This window comes from Channa argus, chromosome 4, assembly GCF_033026475.1.
Source record: "Channa argus isolate prfri chromosome 4, Channa argus male v1.0, whole genome shotgun sequence".
Classification (NCBI taxonomy): Eukaryota; Metazoa; Chordata; class Actinopteri; order Anabantiformes; family Channidae; genus Channa; species Channa argus.
This window is the reverse complement of record NC_090200.1, coordinates 20,886,664-20,907,440: the sequence shown is the minus strand read 5'-3', so window position 1 is coordinate 20,907,440 and position 20,777 is coordinate 20,886,664. Positions and strand designations below refer to the sequence as shown.

General features: G+C 39.6%; 1 protein-coding gene across 2 annotated transcripts in view; it reads right to left on the bottom strand.

Annotated features, from left to right (window-relative positions):
* btbd11b (BTB (POZ) domain containing 11b) overlaps nt 1–20,361 on the bottom strand; it is a 64,381-nt gene extending 44,020 nt beyond the window's left edge. For both annotated transcript variants that reach the window (XM_067501876.1, XM_067501877.1), the window contains exon 1: nt 19,225–20,361. In XM_067501876.1, coding sequence (XP_067357977.1) covers nt 19,225–20,077 — 853 coding nt within the window. In that variant the 5' untranslated portion in view covers nt 20,078–20,361. The remainder of the gene's footprint in view (nt 1–19,224) is intronic.
* Nucleotides 20,362–20,777: the final 416 nt, after the last annotated feature.

Sequence of the window (20,777 nt, the reverse complement as noted above, 5' to 3'; positions counted from 1 at the left end):
TGCAAAATGTTGTGACTGCCCGTTGTTCTGTAGAAACAAACAACCATGCCTAAGCACACATCCTGAGGGTGTTGATACCAGAAGAGCCACGATGACATCAATAGCTGGAGGCAGCCGAAGCCACTGGCCTGCAGCCATTCAGTTAAAGGCTCCAAGATGTAGATCTCCACCCACCCTCATGTTGCCTCGAGGAACTGAAGGGCTGCAACCGGAGGGCTGACAGACCGCTGGCTTACCCATCCAGAACACTGCACTGATTGACCAGAAACTTCCATAGACATAACAGTCATACATGAAGCTGACTGGGGAGAGGGAGTGAGGGCAGCAGAGTAAATTGTTGGATTGACTTAACACGAGTGGGAAGCAATAAAGATCTCCACCACACAAACTAATGACTACAACATGCAGACTGCAGGGCGCAGTCCCTCCCTCTCCCTTTTTTTTTCTCTTTTTGCTCCATGTCTTGGGAAAAACCTTGGGAAAAACTTGGTCCACAATAGAGAACAAAGTTGGCATTTCATAACGTAACACAGAACAAAAAGTAATTCAGTGTTTTATTTTGAAATTGATTCGGTCATAGTGTTAATTATGCTGTTATGGAAAATACAACTGAATTATGCTAATGTAGAATTAACAGCTACTATGCCAAATGAATGGAAATGACCTTTCTCTGAATGTCCACTCTTTATCTGTTAAATTAATTGAGTGGTTTGTCTAAACTATCCAGCAGGAAGAATGATATCTAATAACAGCCAGTACAGCTGCCAGACAACATTTTTCTATGTGCAGCCTGGCAAAGACAAAAAGCAATAACAGTATCAAAGCAGAAGGGACTGCAGTGAATGAACAGAGGGGGGGAATGAGCTAGTTCACAGGGTGATGTCCTGATTCTCTTTGTAGGTGTGTACGGTTTTTGACTTGCAGGTGTCCAGGTGTCCGTAAAAAAAGGCTTGTGTCCTTAATCAAACATAAAAGGAAAAATGCCCTACAGGCCTCGGCTGTGGAATGAGGGCAGGATGATACAGAAAGTGTTTGAGACAGGTGGAGGCTTTCACCTTCTCTTTTCAAAGTCACACTTCATCATGGCTGCATAATCAGTGTTGGTACTTCTTCTTGGTACTTCTTTGCATTAGGTGGCATGAATATAAATGAGGAATACAAGTGCTGTTTTCATATAATATGCTGTTTCAGACAGCGCTTGCCATAGCACCTTGACTTACAGAGGATCACATATTCCACCTGCAATATTAGTACACAGTGAATTACTGGGACCAAAATTGTATGGTCATTATTCAACCGGCTATTTGTCTAGACAACTTTAAAAAAAGTTTAGATATTTTAAAATTTGTTCCAATATACAACATTCAAAACAACAAATTAGAGCATATACAGTTCAGAAAGAATGTTACAGAAATATTTCTACTAATGTGTCAAACTTTACAATAAAAGTATAAATAATAAAACATAAAGGTTATTATGTTTTTGAGTCCATAGCTTTTTTTCATTGCCGTATTGAATTGTATCATACTGTATGGGGATTCGGCTATTGTGTTACTGTGTGTTGCATCTGTGCAGTCCCAGTGTTGAACTAGTTTTAGAGGCACATTTCCATCATCGTGCAGACCCCCGTCCACAGCTGAACTTTCAGGATGATCCTTCACCGATCTGACATGCGCTGATTAAACTCTGCAGTGTAGCCAGTTGAATGGTATGACTCTGTTGCTCATGGATTGATTTCATTTTTTATGTAGTCAGATGTTTTTTGGCTATCCTCCAGCTGTGCCAGTGGTTTAGAGAGATCACAATTCACAAGAGGTTGACAGAGAGCCATTAGCCATCTGGATGGTGTGAGGCAGCCATATAGATCTCCCTGTGCTTTATAGGCATGTGTCTCCCATAAGCCCTCAGTTTCTCTTTACTCTTCGACTCCTCATGGAACAATGGACTCCCAACCAAATAAATGTTTTTGTCACTGATTCTACTTTTTTCCTCAACTGCTCCCTGATGCTACAGTCAACTTATTCCCACAAACAGGGGTTATACAGTTGGGAGACTTTCAATGTGAGTGACAATTTCAAGTTTAAGGTAACAGCTCACAGGATTTATTTTATTTTGTACATGGAAAAAGTGATTTGCTGTACTCTTCAGTTCTGATTGGAGCTGGCTGAGTTCAGTAAAAAGCTGGATCAGACGAAAGATGTGGGCAAAGACGACAGCAGAGACTGTCAGGAGGGCACACAGGGTGAGAGATCAGAGACACAGTATGACATATTAATCTCCTTCCCCCTGGGGAACCTGACACCACCAGAACACAACAGGTAAGAGCGGAAATTCAGTCCACAGTTGTCACCACAGAGTTTGGTGCCCAATATACCATCAATTTTATACAAAATGGTACAATCGCCATGTGATCACAGATCTTGTTATGGATTAAATGTTGTTGGGAACAAAGCTAACAACAGGGCCAAAAACTCATTGTATGACCAATAACACCTCTAAAGCTGGCAACAAATAGTATAATATTGTTTTTTACCCACACACAAACAGAAATTTGAAAATAACTATGGATTCGTGAGTAACATGCAAGTATTCCCTAGAGATTAAGACACCATTTGGTCCCTAGTATTTTTGTTCTCTTTCGGCTTAACTCTGGCACAGGTTTTTTATGCTGGATGCCCTACCTGATGCAACCCTCCCCAATTTTACCAATTTTGGGACTGGCACTCAGAAATACACTATCTTTTGCAACCTGAACAGCTGAGGGTAAGCAGTTTGTGGGTTTCAGTGTCTTGTTTGGACACACTGCCGCCCCACTGGCTGTAGCGAGAGTCACAAAGAGTCCCATTATTCATTTCACCCTGTTTTCAGGCTAATCATATCTTAAAACTAGCTCTGTAATTCAATAAATTGTTCTTTGGTTTGGGAGCTACTCACTTGAGGAGAAAATTAATATTGTCTCTTCCCTGTTCACTAAATATGAAGCTAGGGCCACCAAGAGATTATATTAGCTCAACATGAAAAACCGAGAGCAAAAGGAAAAGTTCACTAATTAACATGTCCTAACTTGTATGAGCAATCCCTGTGGAACTGCTTTTGGCTAACTCTGCACAGGCTCCACAATAAAAGAAAATATGTATTTTACAAAACGTCAAACTGATTCTTTAATACAAATGACATAAGACAGCAAATATTCTTTAAAGAATACAATTTGACCTATATTTTGAATTTGTATCTAAATGTTTATACATTTCAATAACCCCAAAAGATTAGAGAAATAAATGGTGGTAACCGTATGTTCTCTATTCCCTTTCTACCAGTTAAGTGAATATTGTCAATGTAATGTGTGCTTGGTGGAACTGTTGTCATAATAGACCTTTCTTTGTGTGGCTTACTGCCATCTTTCCTTCATTACAGTATGGGCCTAAAAACCCAAAAGACTATTGTGATCACATCCCAAGCATGTGGGTCCCCTCTGTTCAGTACGCCACTTCATCCAAATAGGTCCAGTGAGGAGCTGTGTGGTGTGATGTCATGGGGCAATTTTCATTACCAAAGCTGCTTGCGATCATGTTAAATCCACACAACTGCAGACACAGATGAGATAATGAATGGTTACAAATAAAACACTGTACCATGCAACCAATGGGGATACTGTGAAGGAGCAGCTGAGTGAGTTTCTGTATATGCAAGGACAAAAACGACTAATATAAAAGAGTTCATCCCATAAACACTAATCAAATAATCTGCTCCATCACACTTAAAACTGAGGGTGCTTTAAAACTCCTTTCTCTTGAGCTGTGCCCTCAGTGATATTACTGTAGTGGTCTGAGCCCCCAGAGAGGAGCTGTTACATACTGTTAAAACCCCATCATGATGGGTTGCAGAGTTATCCACTACAATATCAAAAGCACATTCAGTGAGTTTGTAAATCCACATAAAGCTCAGCCAACATTTGACTACAAAGCGGCACTACAGAACACAGTGAATAAAGGTAGCCTTGTGCCTTTGTTCGTTTGTTTAGGGTCCTCATTTCTAAGATATTACATGCTAAATTTTTGTATTACACATTGGCTGGGGATTATTTTCACCACTCAACTCCAGCTGGCTTGGTGTACAATGTACATTGAGTATTAGAAAACACTCAAACAAGACACTTCATAATTTCTGTCAAAGCAGCTCCAGCAAACGCTCCAGTGTTACGTGAGGAACAGCACAACAAATGAGATCCAGCCACATTATCTAATTTCCTTATGTTGAGAAACTGAGTGGATTGGACTGTCACAGTAAAGCATAACCTAATGATTCTACTGAAGCTGTTCCCTTAATGGAAAGCGCGTGCAACAGAGGAGCAAAACTTCATACATCTAATAACTATATCTTGAGTAATTTCTCATGTTGACTGGAGATTTGTGCTTACAATGTATGAATAGTATATGTTTTTGGAGACAAACTGCCTCCATAGGCTCTTACTCTATACACATGTTGTCCCTAAGAAATGCTAAATTTCACCATCTCTGAAAAGATAATAGTGTTCTGCCAGAGAAAATAAAACTACATATGATCTAAAGAACGTAATGGAGCCTGATGAGCATCCATGACTTGTTTCATTATTAAAACTATGAACTGCCAGTTTGCCAGAGTCCACTACTGTCTCTCTGAAAGTGAGGGATGGAAGCCAAATAAACACAACATGACAGCTTCACATTTATCCTGCAATACATCCAAACAGTTATTCTCATGAGACAAAATGAGGTGGGAGGAGCTGTCTCTTTCTTTTAACAACAGTTATAATAGTAATGCAAACTTGTCCTATCCTCTGATAAATTCAAAGGTTGATAATGCAAACTGGTTTCCCAAAGTTATTTGGCTTTTCCTTCATATTCAATATATTTTATACTGCACATACTTCAAACTGTCTATATCAGGACTTATCATGAAGCCAATCACAGACCAGTAGTTGAGTTGCTTTCTAATGTCTTTTTGGTAGAAAAAAAAAAGGAACAGAAATATTTATCTGATCCAGGGTCCCCAGCTCAAAATCATTCTTGCTGTGTTCTCATTTTTCTCTTGCTGACAATCAGACCTCAAGAGAAATGCCTCGTGTGAGAAATCGGACATGATTTATTTGCTGGAGTTTCCCTCACAAGGAGGAGACATTTCAACTCTCTGCACAGGAATTGTACAGCTCATGGTTCCTCAACTTCGATTATTCATAAAATGACCCTCATTGTCAAGCATCAGTCTTCACACATTCACTATTCACCTTCACAATGTCTGACCTAAAACTGAGTACAATCAATTGTGTTATCCCTCAAATCAGAAATCCAATACGCCTTTTGATGGAAACAGATTACATGGGGTAAGGTCACCTCTCAACCTGTCAGAATGAATATGCAAAAAACTTTGCAAAAAAAAAAAAATCTTTTTGTGATTCTTAAGTAGTCATCCTTGTCCATGGAGAAAATCAAATCTCTTTGGCTTATCAAAGTATACTGTGACTTTAGAGTCACAGTGAGAATGTGTTTCATGAGAACAAAGTAACGTGTTCTCACCCATATCAGTCAATGTGAGGCGGGGATTACCCAGGCCCACTGCGGTAAACAACATGACAGATAGGATGATGTTTCACCTCCCAGTCGTGTATGTATGGTATATATTTTAATATCTAATACATGCATGAGTAATTATACTGTCACTTTTTTTCTCTCTCTCCTAACTGTTTAACCTTCCAGAGGTGACATGAGGAATGCAGTCAGCCTTATATTAGGTTGAATCTGACCTCATTGTTTCATCCATTTAAACCTGAAATCAGCCTGAAAATCAATGCTAGCTTTATATTGTCTGCTCTGCACTTTGGGGCAGCAAAGAGCAAAGAAGAGGGAAAGCAGGGAGCACTGCAGCTGATACTGAGGAAATAATGTTGGGTTTTGGTGTGTATGGATTTAAGTCATTTACTGAATCTCCCACAGTTACTCAACACCCCCTTAAGCTGCAGCAGATGAAACAGACACTTGTGATGTCTACGCGATAATCTTTTTGCCCCCACTGGGGGCAACACATGGGTCAACATCACTCATATTCCCTAAGGCTGCTTCTCTTTGCGTTTGTTATTGTTATCAAACAGCCAGAAGTGGTGAGAGAGGGCAAAGGGCAGGGTCTCTTTCTTAATTCCCCCAACCCATTTTTACACAGGAACCTGCCTTAGAACATCACCCAGCAGATAGCTGCAGCCAGGGTGTCAGAAGGCATCATGAGTGAGGATAAAAAAAAAACAGAGAACAGCACGAAAGCTTAAGGAGAAGTAGGAGAAATTTACATAAGCCAATTAAGCTGATCTCTTTTCTTTGCAACAATGATCTAAGGGCCCACACATGTGATGGGCAATGCTACAGGTACAGTGGCATGTGTTGTGTTTAATAGGACAGCACAACAGTTTACTATCTCCTTATTCTCAAGTCCAGGACCAAGATTTTAAGGTCTGAATGAGGTTGCTTTCAGGTAATATCATGAGCAGCTCTCATTCAAACATTACCAACACCAACATACCCCAGTAAAAGCAGTAAAAGTACCCATCATACCAAATGGGCCATTTCAGATACACATACACATATATTATGAGATGATCAATATTTAGACGGATGCTCCAGATTCAAAATAAAAATGGTAAGGTGAAGCTGGACCAATTTTTGTCCTGGGTATTTTCAGTGCATTATGCTTTTAAACACAATAATCTGTGTGCACTGCATATAAACTACATAACAAATCTAAGAATTGTAGTTGAACAGAAGCATAGAATGAGAAATTATAAAAAAGCATTTCAAAATTGTTCTTTTGTGTTGCACTTTTAAATGTAGCTAGTTACTCACTCGCGGGGCCGTAATGGCTTTGCAGGATGAACATGTGAATACAAAACTATCACAGCCAGAAACTTCAAAAAACATCCAGCCGTATTCTTTTGACTAACCCTCACAATTATCAACCACCCCACACACTGTACCTCACTCATCAGCGGTACAGTGTGTGTTGCACCTCATGCTTCCCTCACTGATCTGTTGTCATCCATCTTTCGGCTGTATGGTCACTGTGGCAGCTTTGCTTTTAGGTGACACTTAGCCTACTTGGATCAAGTCACTGACAGGCAAGCAAATAGAGCAAATTGGATGGCTGCAGCTTCCCCTGCCAGCTGAGCCGACCCTAATAGTTCACTTCAGATCTTGGCTCAGCCCTCTCTCATCCGTGTCTCTCACACACACACACACGCACACAAATTGTGCAGACTCATGTTTTCAAGCTCTAAGTCCCAATGTTTTTCACCTTGTTTCATATTCTGCTCCTCTCAATAACTCTCAGTATGTCATGACCTACTGTGCACACTTTACATGGTCTAACACAAAAGTGCAGCGGAGGTTAAATATCATTTCATTCACTGTGTGAGTTTTTCAGGTGTGCAAAAGGTTACAATAGCTAAAATTGGTTTTGCAATCAGTCATCATTGCCTGTAGACCATCAATAATTTATATCCTCGATGCTGAATATGCCTGGATCTGACATTTTCAGAAATGGGACTGCGACTTCAGTGTCGTCCTTTTAGAAATATTCTATAATAAAGGTTAATGATTTTAGTTTCACACCATGGTCCTCTCATCTTCAAGAGGACCATAAAGACAAGTCTCTTTCTAGATAAAGGCCTGAACTTGATACTACACTATTGGGGAGGCCTCTTACATTATAGATCTCCTTCTGTAGCAGGGGGTGACAGAATTTTATTAATATATGTACCTAAATCAATCGGCTTAGGATCCTGCTCACCAGAATATGGGATCTGACACATACCAAATCACATTAGGAAAGTATTAAAGAAAAAAAGGTTGCAGATAAAGATGATCTGCTGCCATGAGTAATTGATATTAGCCAGAAGTTATTAGTTTGGGATTTGGCAATAGAGTTCAATAGTTAGGGTTAGGAAAAGTCTACTTCCAGAAAAACATGTTCTACTTCTAGCTGTCCACTATCTTTTTGACAGTCTGTGATCTTTGGTTGCAGGAAGGTGCCTCTCAAAACATCTGGTGTAACACAGAAATGATTCACTGCCACATGCTTGAATCTAAAAAAAAAAAATGTGTAATTGCTTAATTTATTTTTCAGTAGGTTTAGAGATTATCTGAAAGTAGAGATCTGAAGTACATCCTCCCAGGGCTCAGCCTTTCCTTTTACAAAACAGACTTCCAGTTGCGAGTGACGTGTGTGGATCAGAGTTGAGTGGCCAAGCTGATGCAACATCAAGCCAGGTACAAAACTGACAGGCAAACCTGTTTCACCAGCAGTGTGTCATCCTCTCATCACCCCTTATTCTGTGACTCAGAGAGCCTTCAGAATGTCTGTCTGTTCAAAGAGAGACAATGGCTGAACTAAAACAAGAGCCAGTGCATAATGACAAGGCTGAGTCATTTATAGTGGCTTTTAATGACTATTGTTGTGTGGCATTGGTGTAGGAGTTTCCCAGAAATTTGCTTGTGTTATTAACATTGAGGACAATTCACTGTAAACAAATTTTTTTTTGGTCATGTCACAAATTAAAATTCTTGTTACAGAGTTGAGCTCTGTCAAAGGTAGTTGTAAACTCCTAAGAGAGCAAACAAGCCAACCCCCAAAATGTCAAAGTACAGTAGAGGCATGTAATTATCTACTGTGAAATGGTAATCCCTGACACAAGTGAAAAAGTATTCGCACTTAGGACTTTAACACATTACTCTGCTTGTAAAGCATTATTGTTGAACACTGGCTTTGACCAACTGAAGTAAGTAATTCACCTCTGTAATTTTGAATTATTGTGCACATGCTGTAACAAACAATGTGAACCCCTGCAGAAGTACACAAACTCACTGCTTAAGTAAATGTGCAAGTATTTGCCTAAAACAAATACTACAAATAGTACCTGTCAAAATTTGTGCATGAACACAACTAAATGTGATGTTACTGATACTATAAATGTCAAAGTTTCATCCAGATTTATCCACCAAATTCTCAAAGGTAAAAATCACAGCAAAGAAAACATTCAGGAAGTTAATGGACAAAGTCACCAAGAAACAAAAACACAGCTGGTAAAGTACAAGCTGATTCTAACCACTTCATGTAATGAAAGGTGGTTATCCATAATAATAATACATCATCATTTATTTGTTATTAATTTTTGTATTAATAAGTTCATCTGAAAAAAGCAACTAGTAACTAAAGCTGTAAAATAAATGTAGTGCAGTATAAGTAAGAGTACCCTAAACTGGAAGCACTCCAGCAAAGTACAAGCACCATAAAATTGTAGTAATGTACAGTGCTTAAGTAAAAGTATTTAGGTACTTATGTACTTATGCCAATTATTTAATTATTCTAAACTGTGTAGAACCATGTACACTTGACCTAAAAAAACTCAACATCCCAAAGTTTATTTATCTTTTGCCAGTTGTTTTACTCAGCCTTTCCCTAAATCCCACTGTTAGTAATATTTTGGATAGGTTCTATTTCATCTGTAATCATGACGTAAGTGTGTCATTATTTTCTGACTTTGAAGACTTAAATCCTAACAAGTCCTTTAAAACGGGACAGAATGAGGGTTTAGTAGAGCAGGATGTGCCAATAAAGATATTTTTCCCATAGGAAAGTTAGAGGGATAATGAACACAATATCCAGGTGAAATCTTATTTAGATACACTAGTGCAAAGCAATATTTACCTTTTGTGTTTATTGTACACTACCCTGCTAATAACAAAGCCTACAGTGAAATGTATGAAAGGCAGAAGTTACAGTTGCTGTATGCATCTGTCTTTCCACAGAGTGGTTATTATTCTGCCAGTTTCTGATCCACCTTGAGAATGTAATTGGGGTAAAGAAGGAACCAGCATATGTTAGTAATAAAACATGTCATGAACAAAATAGGCATATACCTTCTCCTGTTGTAATCTGTACCATATGCTGCTAGTTCAGATAGGGGCTGAGAAAAATCACTCAGTGGGAGTGAAGGAAAAAAGACATCCAACATTTAGCAGTTTAATTGCAAATTTGGAGAAAAAGCTGTCAAATATGTGACCCTAACAAAAGAAAAAAGTTGTTTTGTCTGACAGATTTCTCATCGACTTCATCTCACATCACTCATACACATCACAGAGCCCTGCCCACTTTATGGCACCAACTGCTGTTACAGATTGTAGCTCGATGCGAAGGAGATCTGTCATGGTTTGCAAACGTGTCATGTGCCGGGCAGAGGCTCCCCAGTGGGGCCTTCCTCATCTGCTTTGACTGAGCTATTAGTGCCCAGCCAGATATGTAGGATGGGACAATGGGGATCACTCCTCCAAGGCAGAGGCAGAATATGGACTCATTATTTCTGAATAACAAAGCTAGACTGAAACAGAGGAAAGAAAATGAAGAAGCAAGACAGATGGAATGAGAAAGCAGTTGAGAAATGAGACAGTGAGGCAAAGACGGAGAGGGAGTGAGGAGAGACAAGTGGCTAAATCTGTCAGGCCTTAAGATCTAATTATGGTAATATCACAGTGAAAAATAGAATGAGAAAGTGTCCATTCACTTTACACAAACATGCATACAGTACATATGCAAGCCTACATACATAGTCCAAAGGTCAGTGCCATGGGCTCTTATGAGATACAGTTCCAGTGGAACAGAATCAGTACTGCATCAGCAAGACCACCAGCCCCTTGGGCACTATTAAACCCAGTACCAGCCTTTCCTTATGTTGCTTCATTGCCCAAAAGCAAGCCTATATGGAAAATTGAAAAAAAAAAAAAAAATACTAACTTCAAAAAAGAATTGTTTGGGCTGACATAAAAAAATAAAAATCAAACTATGAGAAGTGCATGAGGTCATATCATTTGTATTTTTACAGGCATCTGGGGATTTACATAAGAAATGTACACACAGTGAACACTCCATTCCTGATTCCAGCACTTGTAAGCCTATGCACCACTTTATTAGTTACACCTTGCTTGTGGGTGGACCCCCTTTTGCCTTATGAACTGCCTTAGTTGTTCACGGCATAGATTTAACAAGGTTTTTTTGCCCAGAGAACTCTCGCTCATTGGACATTTTCTCTTTTTCAGACTATTCTCTGTAAACCCTAGAGATGGTTGCACATGAAAATCCTACTAGATCAGCATTTTCTGAAAATCTCAGGCTAGCTCGTCTGGCACAAACAACCATTTTGATGCTCAGTTTGAAGTTCAGTAAATCATTGTGACCCTGTCTATATCCATACATGCATTGAGCTGGTGCAAAATGATTGGCCAATTATATATTTGGATTAATGAGCAGTTGAACAGGTAAACCCAATAAAGTAGCTACTCAGTGTATATTTAAAATGATTAATTTCAGATCAATAAAGATCAATAAAAGCAACTATTCAGCTGTTATAAATAAATGTAGTCTGATGCTAATTCTGATTGCTTTGAACATTAAAGAGCAATATTTAATAGTAAGATTATTTAACTGTAGATATTTCCTGGAGAAAACTAGAAAAGTTCAGTTATAATTTGTTTACTTAATTTCACTTTTCATATCCACTCATGAATTTAAAGGATCTGATACTGGCTTCAATATTTGTACAATCTTAGTTACATCCCTGTGTATTTTTAACATATAGACACCCCAACAGACCAGAATGCATTGCAGCCCCAAGACATATCAGAAGAGGTTTTCTCCACTACAGTACAAAACTACTACTATTATGAATTGAAGCACAGCTGGGCGATTCCTGCAAAGCATTCTGGAAAATGTGGGAAAGCAAGTGCTAGATAAGACTGAGGCAAGGTGGCCATATTCGTTTTGATATAATAATGTAATCAGATTTTATTGCAGATTGTAAGAATTTAAAGTTCATTTTTATTCTAAACCACAGAGATGCCTGTGCATGTTTCAGTAATGTCACAAAAGGCAGCAGTGATTACCATAAGCCAGTGTATATATCCATATATCCAAGGACAATTATGTATGTCTTCCACTAAAAGCATATGTTTATTCCATGGAAATGCTGGCATGTCAAAAGCAGAGTGCATTTATTTCTGTCACATGAACTGAATCTACTCTGTGTTTATGCAGCTGATGGCTCTGCATTTCTCATGTCCCACAAAAAAAACACACACAGTGGTTTATAGAAGACTGAAATGATAGAAGTTTAGCTCCCCACAGTCACCTCAGAACTCCAGACATGTGCACATCCCCACGGCTTAGTGTATCATAGCCATAGATTTGCCAAAACTACAGGAGAGTTTAACAGGTTTAAAAAGTTTTCTTTACCTTGACTAATCCTCTGTACATTTTCAGGATACTCAAGGTTAAGGAAATGATAAAATATGATTAATAATCCCTAAAGAAATCGTTTGGAAATTTGGGGAAATACACATATTTTAAACTGTGCTATATCAATCCCAGCACAAAGACAAGATGCAGTGGAAAGCAACTGCTGTTCTACCATCTGCTACACCTCACCATGCTCTGCACCACTCTTCAAGTTCAAATTACAATAAATAGGAAGCTGCAAAATTTACTAATCAAGCTGAAATAGTTTAAATTCTTTGACTGGTTAGAAGGACAAGCCTCACTCCACATAAATGTGTGAGATGCTAAAGTTGAAGTGAGTTGAACAAAAAGTAGGAGAGCTGGGAGCTGTCCCATCCATCCCAAAGAACTCATCTAAGCTGTTCTCAAATAGGACTTAAATGCTGCTCTGGGCAGATAAGAGCCCCTCTTCACAGTGATTCGATGAGGGACTGACTGGCTCTGTGTGGCGCTGGCCTGCTGGTTAATTTGGGGAAATGATGTACCGATATGACAATATTATCTGCTGAGAATAATATCAGAAACACACACACACATGGAGGAGGTTAACTGTCACTGCAGATGGTTTTCTCACAAGGAAAAGAACCTATTTGCAAAGTTGCTGCTGGCAGGTCCTCTTACTGTCATTTTGTATTTGCATGATTAAACAACAGGTGAGATTATGTAGGCATAGCTGGATTAGCATAATGCTGCTTATCACTGGTGTTGGCCACAATGAGACAGGATTTTCTAGGTAATCTGGAAACTTTCCTTGTAAGTTGGTAAAAGTCCTCTACATGTATGTTAGTAAATACTTAGGAAGTTAGGTCAAAGATCATCAACTGTGAATTCAGAAATATTTTTTCGTGCCCTGACATGCACCTTTCACTATGAGACATATCACTTATCTTATAGTGCCAAGACAATTTCTTTGAATTTGGCTTAGCATTTCACTTACTTCAAAGTGGGGAGAAAAGTCAAAAGCTTGTTTACCTGTATATTTTTCACTGTTTCCAGCCAGACTGGGTGTTATTTAAGCAGGATAAAATCCCTCTATATAACAACAGGGCTTCAGTGCTGCAAAAACACAGTGCAGTAGATACTGATGCTTTAGATGCCTCACCTAACTAATCCACTTGCTGGTACTTGTTTGCTCAGACTCTTCTTCCTGCTATAATAAGACATTGCTTGTCTAGGTCTCATCTGTCACCCACAGCTTCTCTTATGGATTTTCCTGTTTTGATCCTTGCCATCTGTGCCTCTTTTTCTCCCTCTGCTTTTCTTCCAAAGTCGACATCATGAACAATTCATTCTTAGCCTCAACTTCAGAGTATTTGGCTTCACAGTAATTGTTCATTACATTACTCTGGCCTATCACTATACATTCTCCATATTTTAAGACTTAATAAAGAATACTGAGAAAGGGAGAAAGGTAAAGCTGCACTTGCCACTTGTGATTAACCCAGAAGAATTTGTCTGGACGGAAATGAATTTCTCCTAAAGCCAGAAATCTCCCTCAATAATATCGCCCAGAGATAAAAAGCAATAAAGCTTTTCCACTGATGATAAATTGGAAGTAAAACACATTGTTCAAGTGAATTCAAAGCAATAAGGGCACATTCTCTAGGTTAACACTGTCAGGGCTACAATGAAGTAAATTGTATTTTAGTGTAAAAGGTCAAGTGTCAAAGTAAAAAAAAAAAAAGTCCAAGCTGCAGGTCCAGCAGTTTTTTCTCAACTGATATGACAGTGTAGAAACTGGTCCTTATTATATTATATTATTTTTCTTTAAATTAAATTGCAAGACAAAGTATTGTAGGTGCTGCCAGCTGAGTGCAGAATTAATCTATCACTATTTCCTTTTCATCAACTGCAGCAAACTTTCCTGGAGCTTTGATGCTGGATCAGGCTCCATGTCATATCAACGTTCCTCATCCCACCGCCAAACCTTGCTTCCAAGCAATGTGTGACTGTGAATGTGTATGTCCCTCTCTGTGCACACAAATAAATCTGTTGCTGCTTTAAATGGGTATGCTGCTGCGTAAGGGTTTCCCTAGCACAGTTGCATCTAACGCCCAGACATAATGGGGACTGGTCTCCATCGGTACAGAGTGGTACCATTGCAGGTGGCAGTCATTCCTGTCTGTCTGCCTTCCCCACAGCATGTGTGCACCAGCCACTGATCTCACACATCAATGTCAACTGTTTAGTAAAGAACAAAAGACCTGAGAATGAAACGGGACTTGCACTCTCTCACCCCTGTGAAGCCCTACTGTAAAAGCATAAGGCCCACATCATACTCTGAACAAGTGCACCATTTATTATGGTTTTCACACATGTCTGTATCTGGGAGGGCTCACTTTTAAATGATGAATGGTGAGTGTAGGGCCAGGCATATCATATTCTGCAGTTTGAACACAAGGTTTTAAAGTAAAAATCCTACGTCAGTTAAACACTGAACGCTTAAATCTTTTGACAATGCTAACAGCAGTGCGGATTAGTGATGGTGATAGCAAAATCTATTTTCCAGTTAAAAAAAGGTAAGCGTAAAGAGAGAAGAATGTCTCTCAGCATCATGCCCAGTTGTTCAAATTACCCCAAATTACCTCTCAGCAGTGTTGTATTTCAAAAGCTACTGGCAACAGCTCCGCAAACATGCAAGTTGTTTGCAAGCTGCACTAACTTTATACTGTGCCTGCTAAAGGTAAAAAATTTGGCTTCTCTGACAGCTCTATGGTGGATTTCCTTCTGTATGACTGATCTTATGAATGAAAATTAATAAATGTAACTTAACACAGAAATACGTTTGTCTTCTTTCAGAAAGACACCAAAAACACACTTTTATCTTCTGCCATGTATTTGCATAAGGGACTAAATAGCGCATATAAAAATAATATTTAGCTTATATTAACAACAGCAGCTCTTTTTTCAGGCATTTCATCAATTACCTACCTAAAAGTTCATGGCTACCTAGTGGCACGTTAGAGAAGTTAACACCTTTAGAGATAAAGAAATTTTATTCTTGATTATTTAACTTTAGTGCTAATATAAGACTCAAAATCAATCAATTCTGCAATGTGTAGCAGAGCATGGAGAACCCTCCCTTTTGTTGCTCGACTAAAGTGTGCTGTGCTCTGTCACACTTTCAGGTAGTCATCATTATGAAATTATATTAAATGAGAACGCTCGAAATTTACTAATCAAGCAGAAATAAGTGAAATTCTCTTGGTTATTTAAAACCGTGGCAGCAATGGAGGTTTTTTGAAAATCAGGTCAGACATGTAACTTTCTTTCAATGTTAATCAGAACAAGAAAATAACACTTACATTTTTGGTGGTATGTTACTTTGAAAGAACTTTGAGGTGACTTTTACCTATAAATCTCTCAACTAAATCAGCTCTGCCAAGACATGCAAGTCATTGCACAGTTAAGTGTGATTAGAAACTCGTCCTCAAGGTTTTACGTGTCCCTGAGCACTGGATATCACATTCCACTATACATTGTCTATAACGTGCACATGTCCTTAAGGAAATCAAAGAATCACTGTGTTCCTGTGTCTAGTGGGAGCCATAAGAAACATCCCATCATATAAAGTAGTTTCCTGTTCTGACAGAATAACATAGCTGAAGGAGGGAAACCCAACACCTACCTGCACATAGCACTGAGTCAGAGATGGTGAAAGGAGCCCCTGACATCTTGACTTACGTGTATGTCTGAGTGAGTGTGTAAATGTGTGTCGGTTTTGTGTGTGGGAGGCTGGCCATATGTTAGATGTGTCAATGCGGAACTGAGCTGAAGTAGGTGTGAATAGAAAATGTAGCATAGGATAATTATGGATCCCGTGCTATGGACAGATGTATCAATTCAAGGAAGTAGCAACAGAAGGCTTAAATTTCCACTTGTTTGAATAAACTGAAGAACTACAAAGAAATACTTCCATGAATAATATATAACATTTGATGTAAACACTAAAACAACTTAGAACTACAGAACCTACATACTGGACTGCTCATATACTTATTTGCATTTTACCATACAACATTTATTTACAATTTATGAATCTTAACGATGGTTTTGTGTTAGTACAATTACAAATGGCTGCAGTTTCACAAATGTCGGCTGACTCCTTCTTGTCCAGAAGCTGTAACTTGTTAAAATCATCTCTTCTTGTTGGTAGTTATTGCTTCAGGAAAAGAAATTATCTCACGCATAATCTCCCTATAACACCATTAAATGTTGTTTTTATATTTCTCTGGGCTAAACAAACAAGATATAATGGTGATTTGAAGTGAAAAATAAAGTGTGACCCTTAACATTACTTGTAAGCAGGTATTGTTATCATTCAACAGGGGAAGTCTAGGTGTTTCGCCAAGACTTTCTCCTAAGCTGACAAAGAAAAACAAGTAGGCATGTTTCTAACAATATCTATATATAACACTTTTTAACCTTGTGCAGAAGACAAAATGAAGCCTCCCACCATTTTATGAGGTACCACATAAAAGTCCAACAAAGGATACATGACTAAAAAGCAAATCAGCTGTGAAGGAAAAGGTGCAACAAATATATTTATAAAGGCCCCCTGACAAAGCTGGATTACCTGTGTAAGCATAATATGGAAACATCACCTCAATTACTTCCACTTGGTGGAGAGAGAAAAATAGAGAATGGATGGAGTGATACAGAGGTTCATTCTGCCAGACAGTGGACCAGTTAAGGTCAACCCACCCTCGGGCTGACTGGCTGTTTGATGGTACTGAGAAGACAACAAATGATGCATTTGTGTCTTAGCCCTTACTGTCACCCCAGATAGAGGGTATCTTGAGGTTTAGAAGTCCTGCAGTGTGACAATGACAAACATGGTGGAGGGAGAAATCTCCCACATTATGAAACCTCCGGTATTAAGCCAACCAGTCATCTTCTGATGCCCAAACACTCCAATACTTAATTGGTAGGCACAGTATAGTGAACCAAAATAGTAAATTTGTGTCCCAGAAAACCTAAACAATGAGTTAAATAATAAAATGACATTACAAAGCACCATTCACATTTGATATAGACATCTGACCCACTACTATTTCAAAAAGATTAATATTAGCCACTTCAAAACTTTTTATGTTAGTAAACTACTGCCCAAATTACAACTATGACTAGCACTACTCACTATTAGCTTTGGGCATTACATCAATATTCCACATGCTCCAGATGTTTTTTTCTAGCATCTCATCCTATTCACGGGTCCAATGCATCACTGAACACTCACCACACCTCTTCTCCAGCTGAAGCTACACTGCATGCCAACTGGCGTAAGTGTGCACACTTACTGAATATTGACACTAAAACAGTATTCAATGTCAACACAGACAGTATGTGATCATAATGTAAATCTATCATCATTACAATGAAGCACACATGTGAGTCTGATTCTGGCTGTGGAACTTACACTGTAAAGGCACAGCAGGGTAAACAAACCGACATGCATGCTTTAACCAAAAGGTTCCACTGTAGCTCTAATACAAAGGGCTTCTGTTAAATAACATGCTCTTCTCAATGGCAGGCTTCTGTTGGTGATTCATCAATACATTCACAGAGTCTTAACTAACTTTCTGTGTGTGTGTGTGTGTGTGTGTGTGTGTGTGTGTGTGTGTGTGTGTCTTTCTCTCCTTCACTCTGTAACTCAGTTTTATTCACATCACTCTTCATAATGCATGATAGCACATAGGTCCCCCAAGGCCTTTCATTACATAAACCTGTTGCAAGAGGAGCCACACCAGCACTTTTACAACATCCATCAAACTGGGGGCCAAGCATGTGTTAGAGTGGTTTGTGATTTATTGCTGCTTAAGCAGCAGAGAAGTCTGAATAAAATTAACCTTACACTCAAAGCACACACCAAAAAGTATTCCTTAAAGGGTGACTTCACCAATTTACAACTTGCTTTCTATGGCTTTAGTTGGGTTTAAATGTACATTAAGCTTTTAAATTTCCCTCTGACTTCCCTATATAAAAATATTTCTCTACTTCGAGTTGAAAAACTCCTCCAGATGACATCACCATTACAACTTCATAGTAAGAGCAACAACATGACATAATCGTAACTGACGTTTCCTCCAAGTGATGTCATCTGGAGGCATTTTTCAGCTAGAAGTAGAGAGATATTTTAATATAGGGAAGTCAAAAGGAAATTTAATGGCATTTATTTACAAGTACTACCCAAACTAGAACCAAAAGAAGCAATGTGTGTGCCACAATCAGCAAATGTACACAAAAATAGAAGACTCCTTCCTCTTTTGGTGAAAAGAATGAAACTCACCTCTTCAGGCTAATTGACGGAAACCAATAGAGAGAGCCCCTTTCACTGAAAGCTCTCAGAGTGAGACATTAAGCCGGGGGATATCAAGCCCTACATCATCATTTTGTTTACTGACAAAACAGATTCAAACAGTATACAAGGAAGTTAATAAAGATATGCGAGAATAATGTCACTGCACAGAAGACGCAAAGGCAAGACTCTCTCATCCACACGATCTACCGTCAGTCGTCACCAGCCTGCAGCTCATGGAGCTATTTCAGCTGCATATTCTCTGACTGTTGTGTGTGAAAATAAAAGATTGTGGGCATAAAATTGTCACGTCCGGACAAGTGAATTTGCAGTCCTGACCTCTCTATATAAACCCTTACAGTAAAAAAGGTTGTATATTTCAGAGGAGACCATCGTGTTGAAAGAAGCGTGTGAACAGGCTTGGTGGGTTAATAGGCTAAATCCAGTTTGGCATTACTAATATAGGCTATACCCTTAGGTGGTAGGGGACTAGTAACAAATTACGCATAGGGATTAAAAATGTGTAGGACGAGTAGTGGGAAAAGAACCTGTCGCATTGAGTTAGAGAATTTATATCTCACCGCTTGCGTTTTTTCCACAAATCAGGTGTTGCCAGGGCTGCAGAGACCCCCACAGCTCTGCATCGCTGTTGATAGCCTGCTCCAGGGTTTCCACGGCGAGCTTGGGGATCCCGTTATCCCGCTCCAGCAGCGCGCTGCGCAGCACTCGTGCGAACACCTGGCGGAAGATGCTCTCCATGCACGCAGCCAGGTATATAGCAGCGTGCTCGTGAATCCTGACCGCAATCCTGCTGTCGACCATCCACCTGAAGAACTTCCCCACGTTGAAGGTGAGTCCACAACGCATCGACTTTCCCCGGCTGAACTTGTCCTCTTCCGTGCTCATGTTATAAAGGGACAAGGCACCGAGGGCCGCGCTGATGCAGTTGATCGAGACGCTCCACGACAGGACCATCTTTATGGCACTTTGGATCTCATATTTGGTGCACTTGGCGTAGCGCAAACTCAGGCGCTGCGCCTCCTTGGCGACCCTGACCAGGGCCCGGCTGACCAGCACTGAGAGCCTGAGCAGGACGTCCTGTGGGGGGGTCGGAATGTTCATCTCCTCGTCCCTGCTCAGTGCGCTCGCCACTTCCCCGAGGCTCCACGGCACATCCTCAAGCTCGGGTAGTTTAGCGCACTGCACGGTGCACTCCAGGATCTCGGCGTCTTCGACCAGGACCGTGTTAACAGTGTCCAGACTGTTGTGTCGACTGTGCATCGAGTCTGTTAAATGCCAGTAATTCGCTCCATGTGCTTCTGAGCAGCACAGCGACGCACTAGAAGATCTGAAGGAGTCGGCGGCTCCACCATAACCCGAGTCTAGCGTCAAATCCTCCAGGGTCCTCGCTACTGACTTGCTACTCCTTGCCATAACTGCACTTCATACTGTAAAAGAGGGCTTGGGAAAAGTTGAAGAAAAATAATAAAGACAGTGGAGATCCCACGAACTGTGCCAATAAATATTCAGCTTTTAAGAAAAGTCCATCCAAGGCTGTAGTATAAAGTTAAAGAGTAGTATCTCCCTACCGTGTGTTAGGAGTCACACAGTGCTATACCAGCTCAGTCCCTGACAGATGGAGGTGGGGCTGTGGCGAACCGAGACCAGCTGTCAGCCAATGGAGTCTCAGAATAAAGCAGCAAAGAGTTTTAATTGGATGGCTTCGAAGAATCAATGAAAGTCAATGATATACCTCATGTTAAGGCTTATTAATAAAAGTTGATGTAAACAATGAACAGTGCTTGTTTCATTATACAGAACATACTTTATCAAAAACTGAATTTCTCAAAACTTTGAAGAAAACAGAAATCCTTCAGGGGTTCTGGGTAAAATTAAAAGACAGAACTTACAGTGAATAATAAATCACATAGAGGCAGTTGCTTAACATAAACACGTTTAATGGACAAGTCCTCCAGAGTATCAGACTTTTCAGATATTTTCCGAGGGCCGATGTCTGATCGTAACATGACTCAAGACCATTAATAATAGATTGCATGCATAATGTATCCTTCTCTGTTCCTCTGGAGGGGAACTCATTGAAAAGATCTGAATTACTTTCAAGGTCATTTGCTGG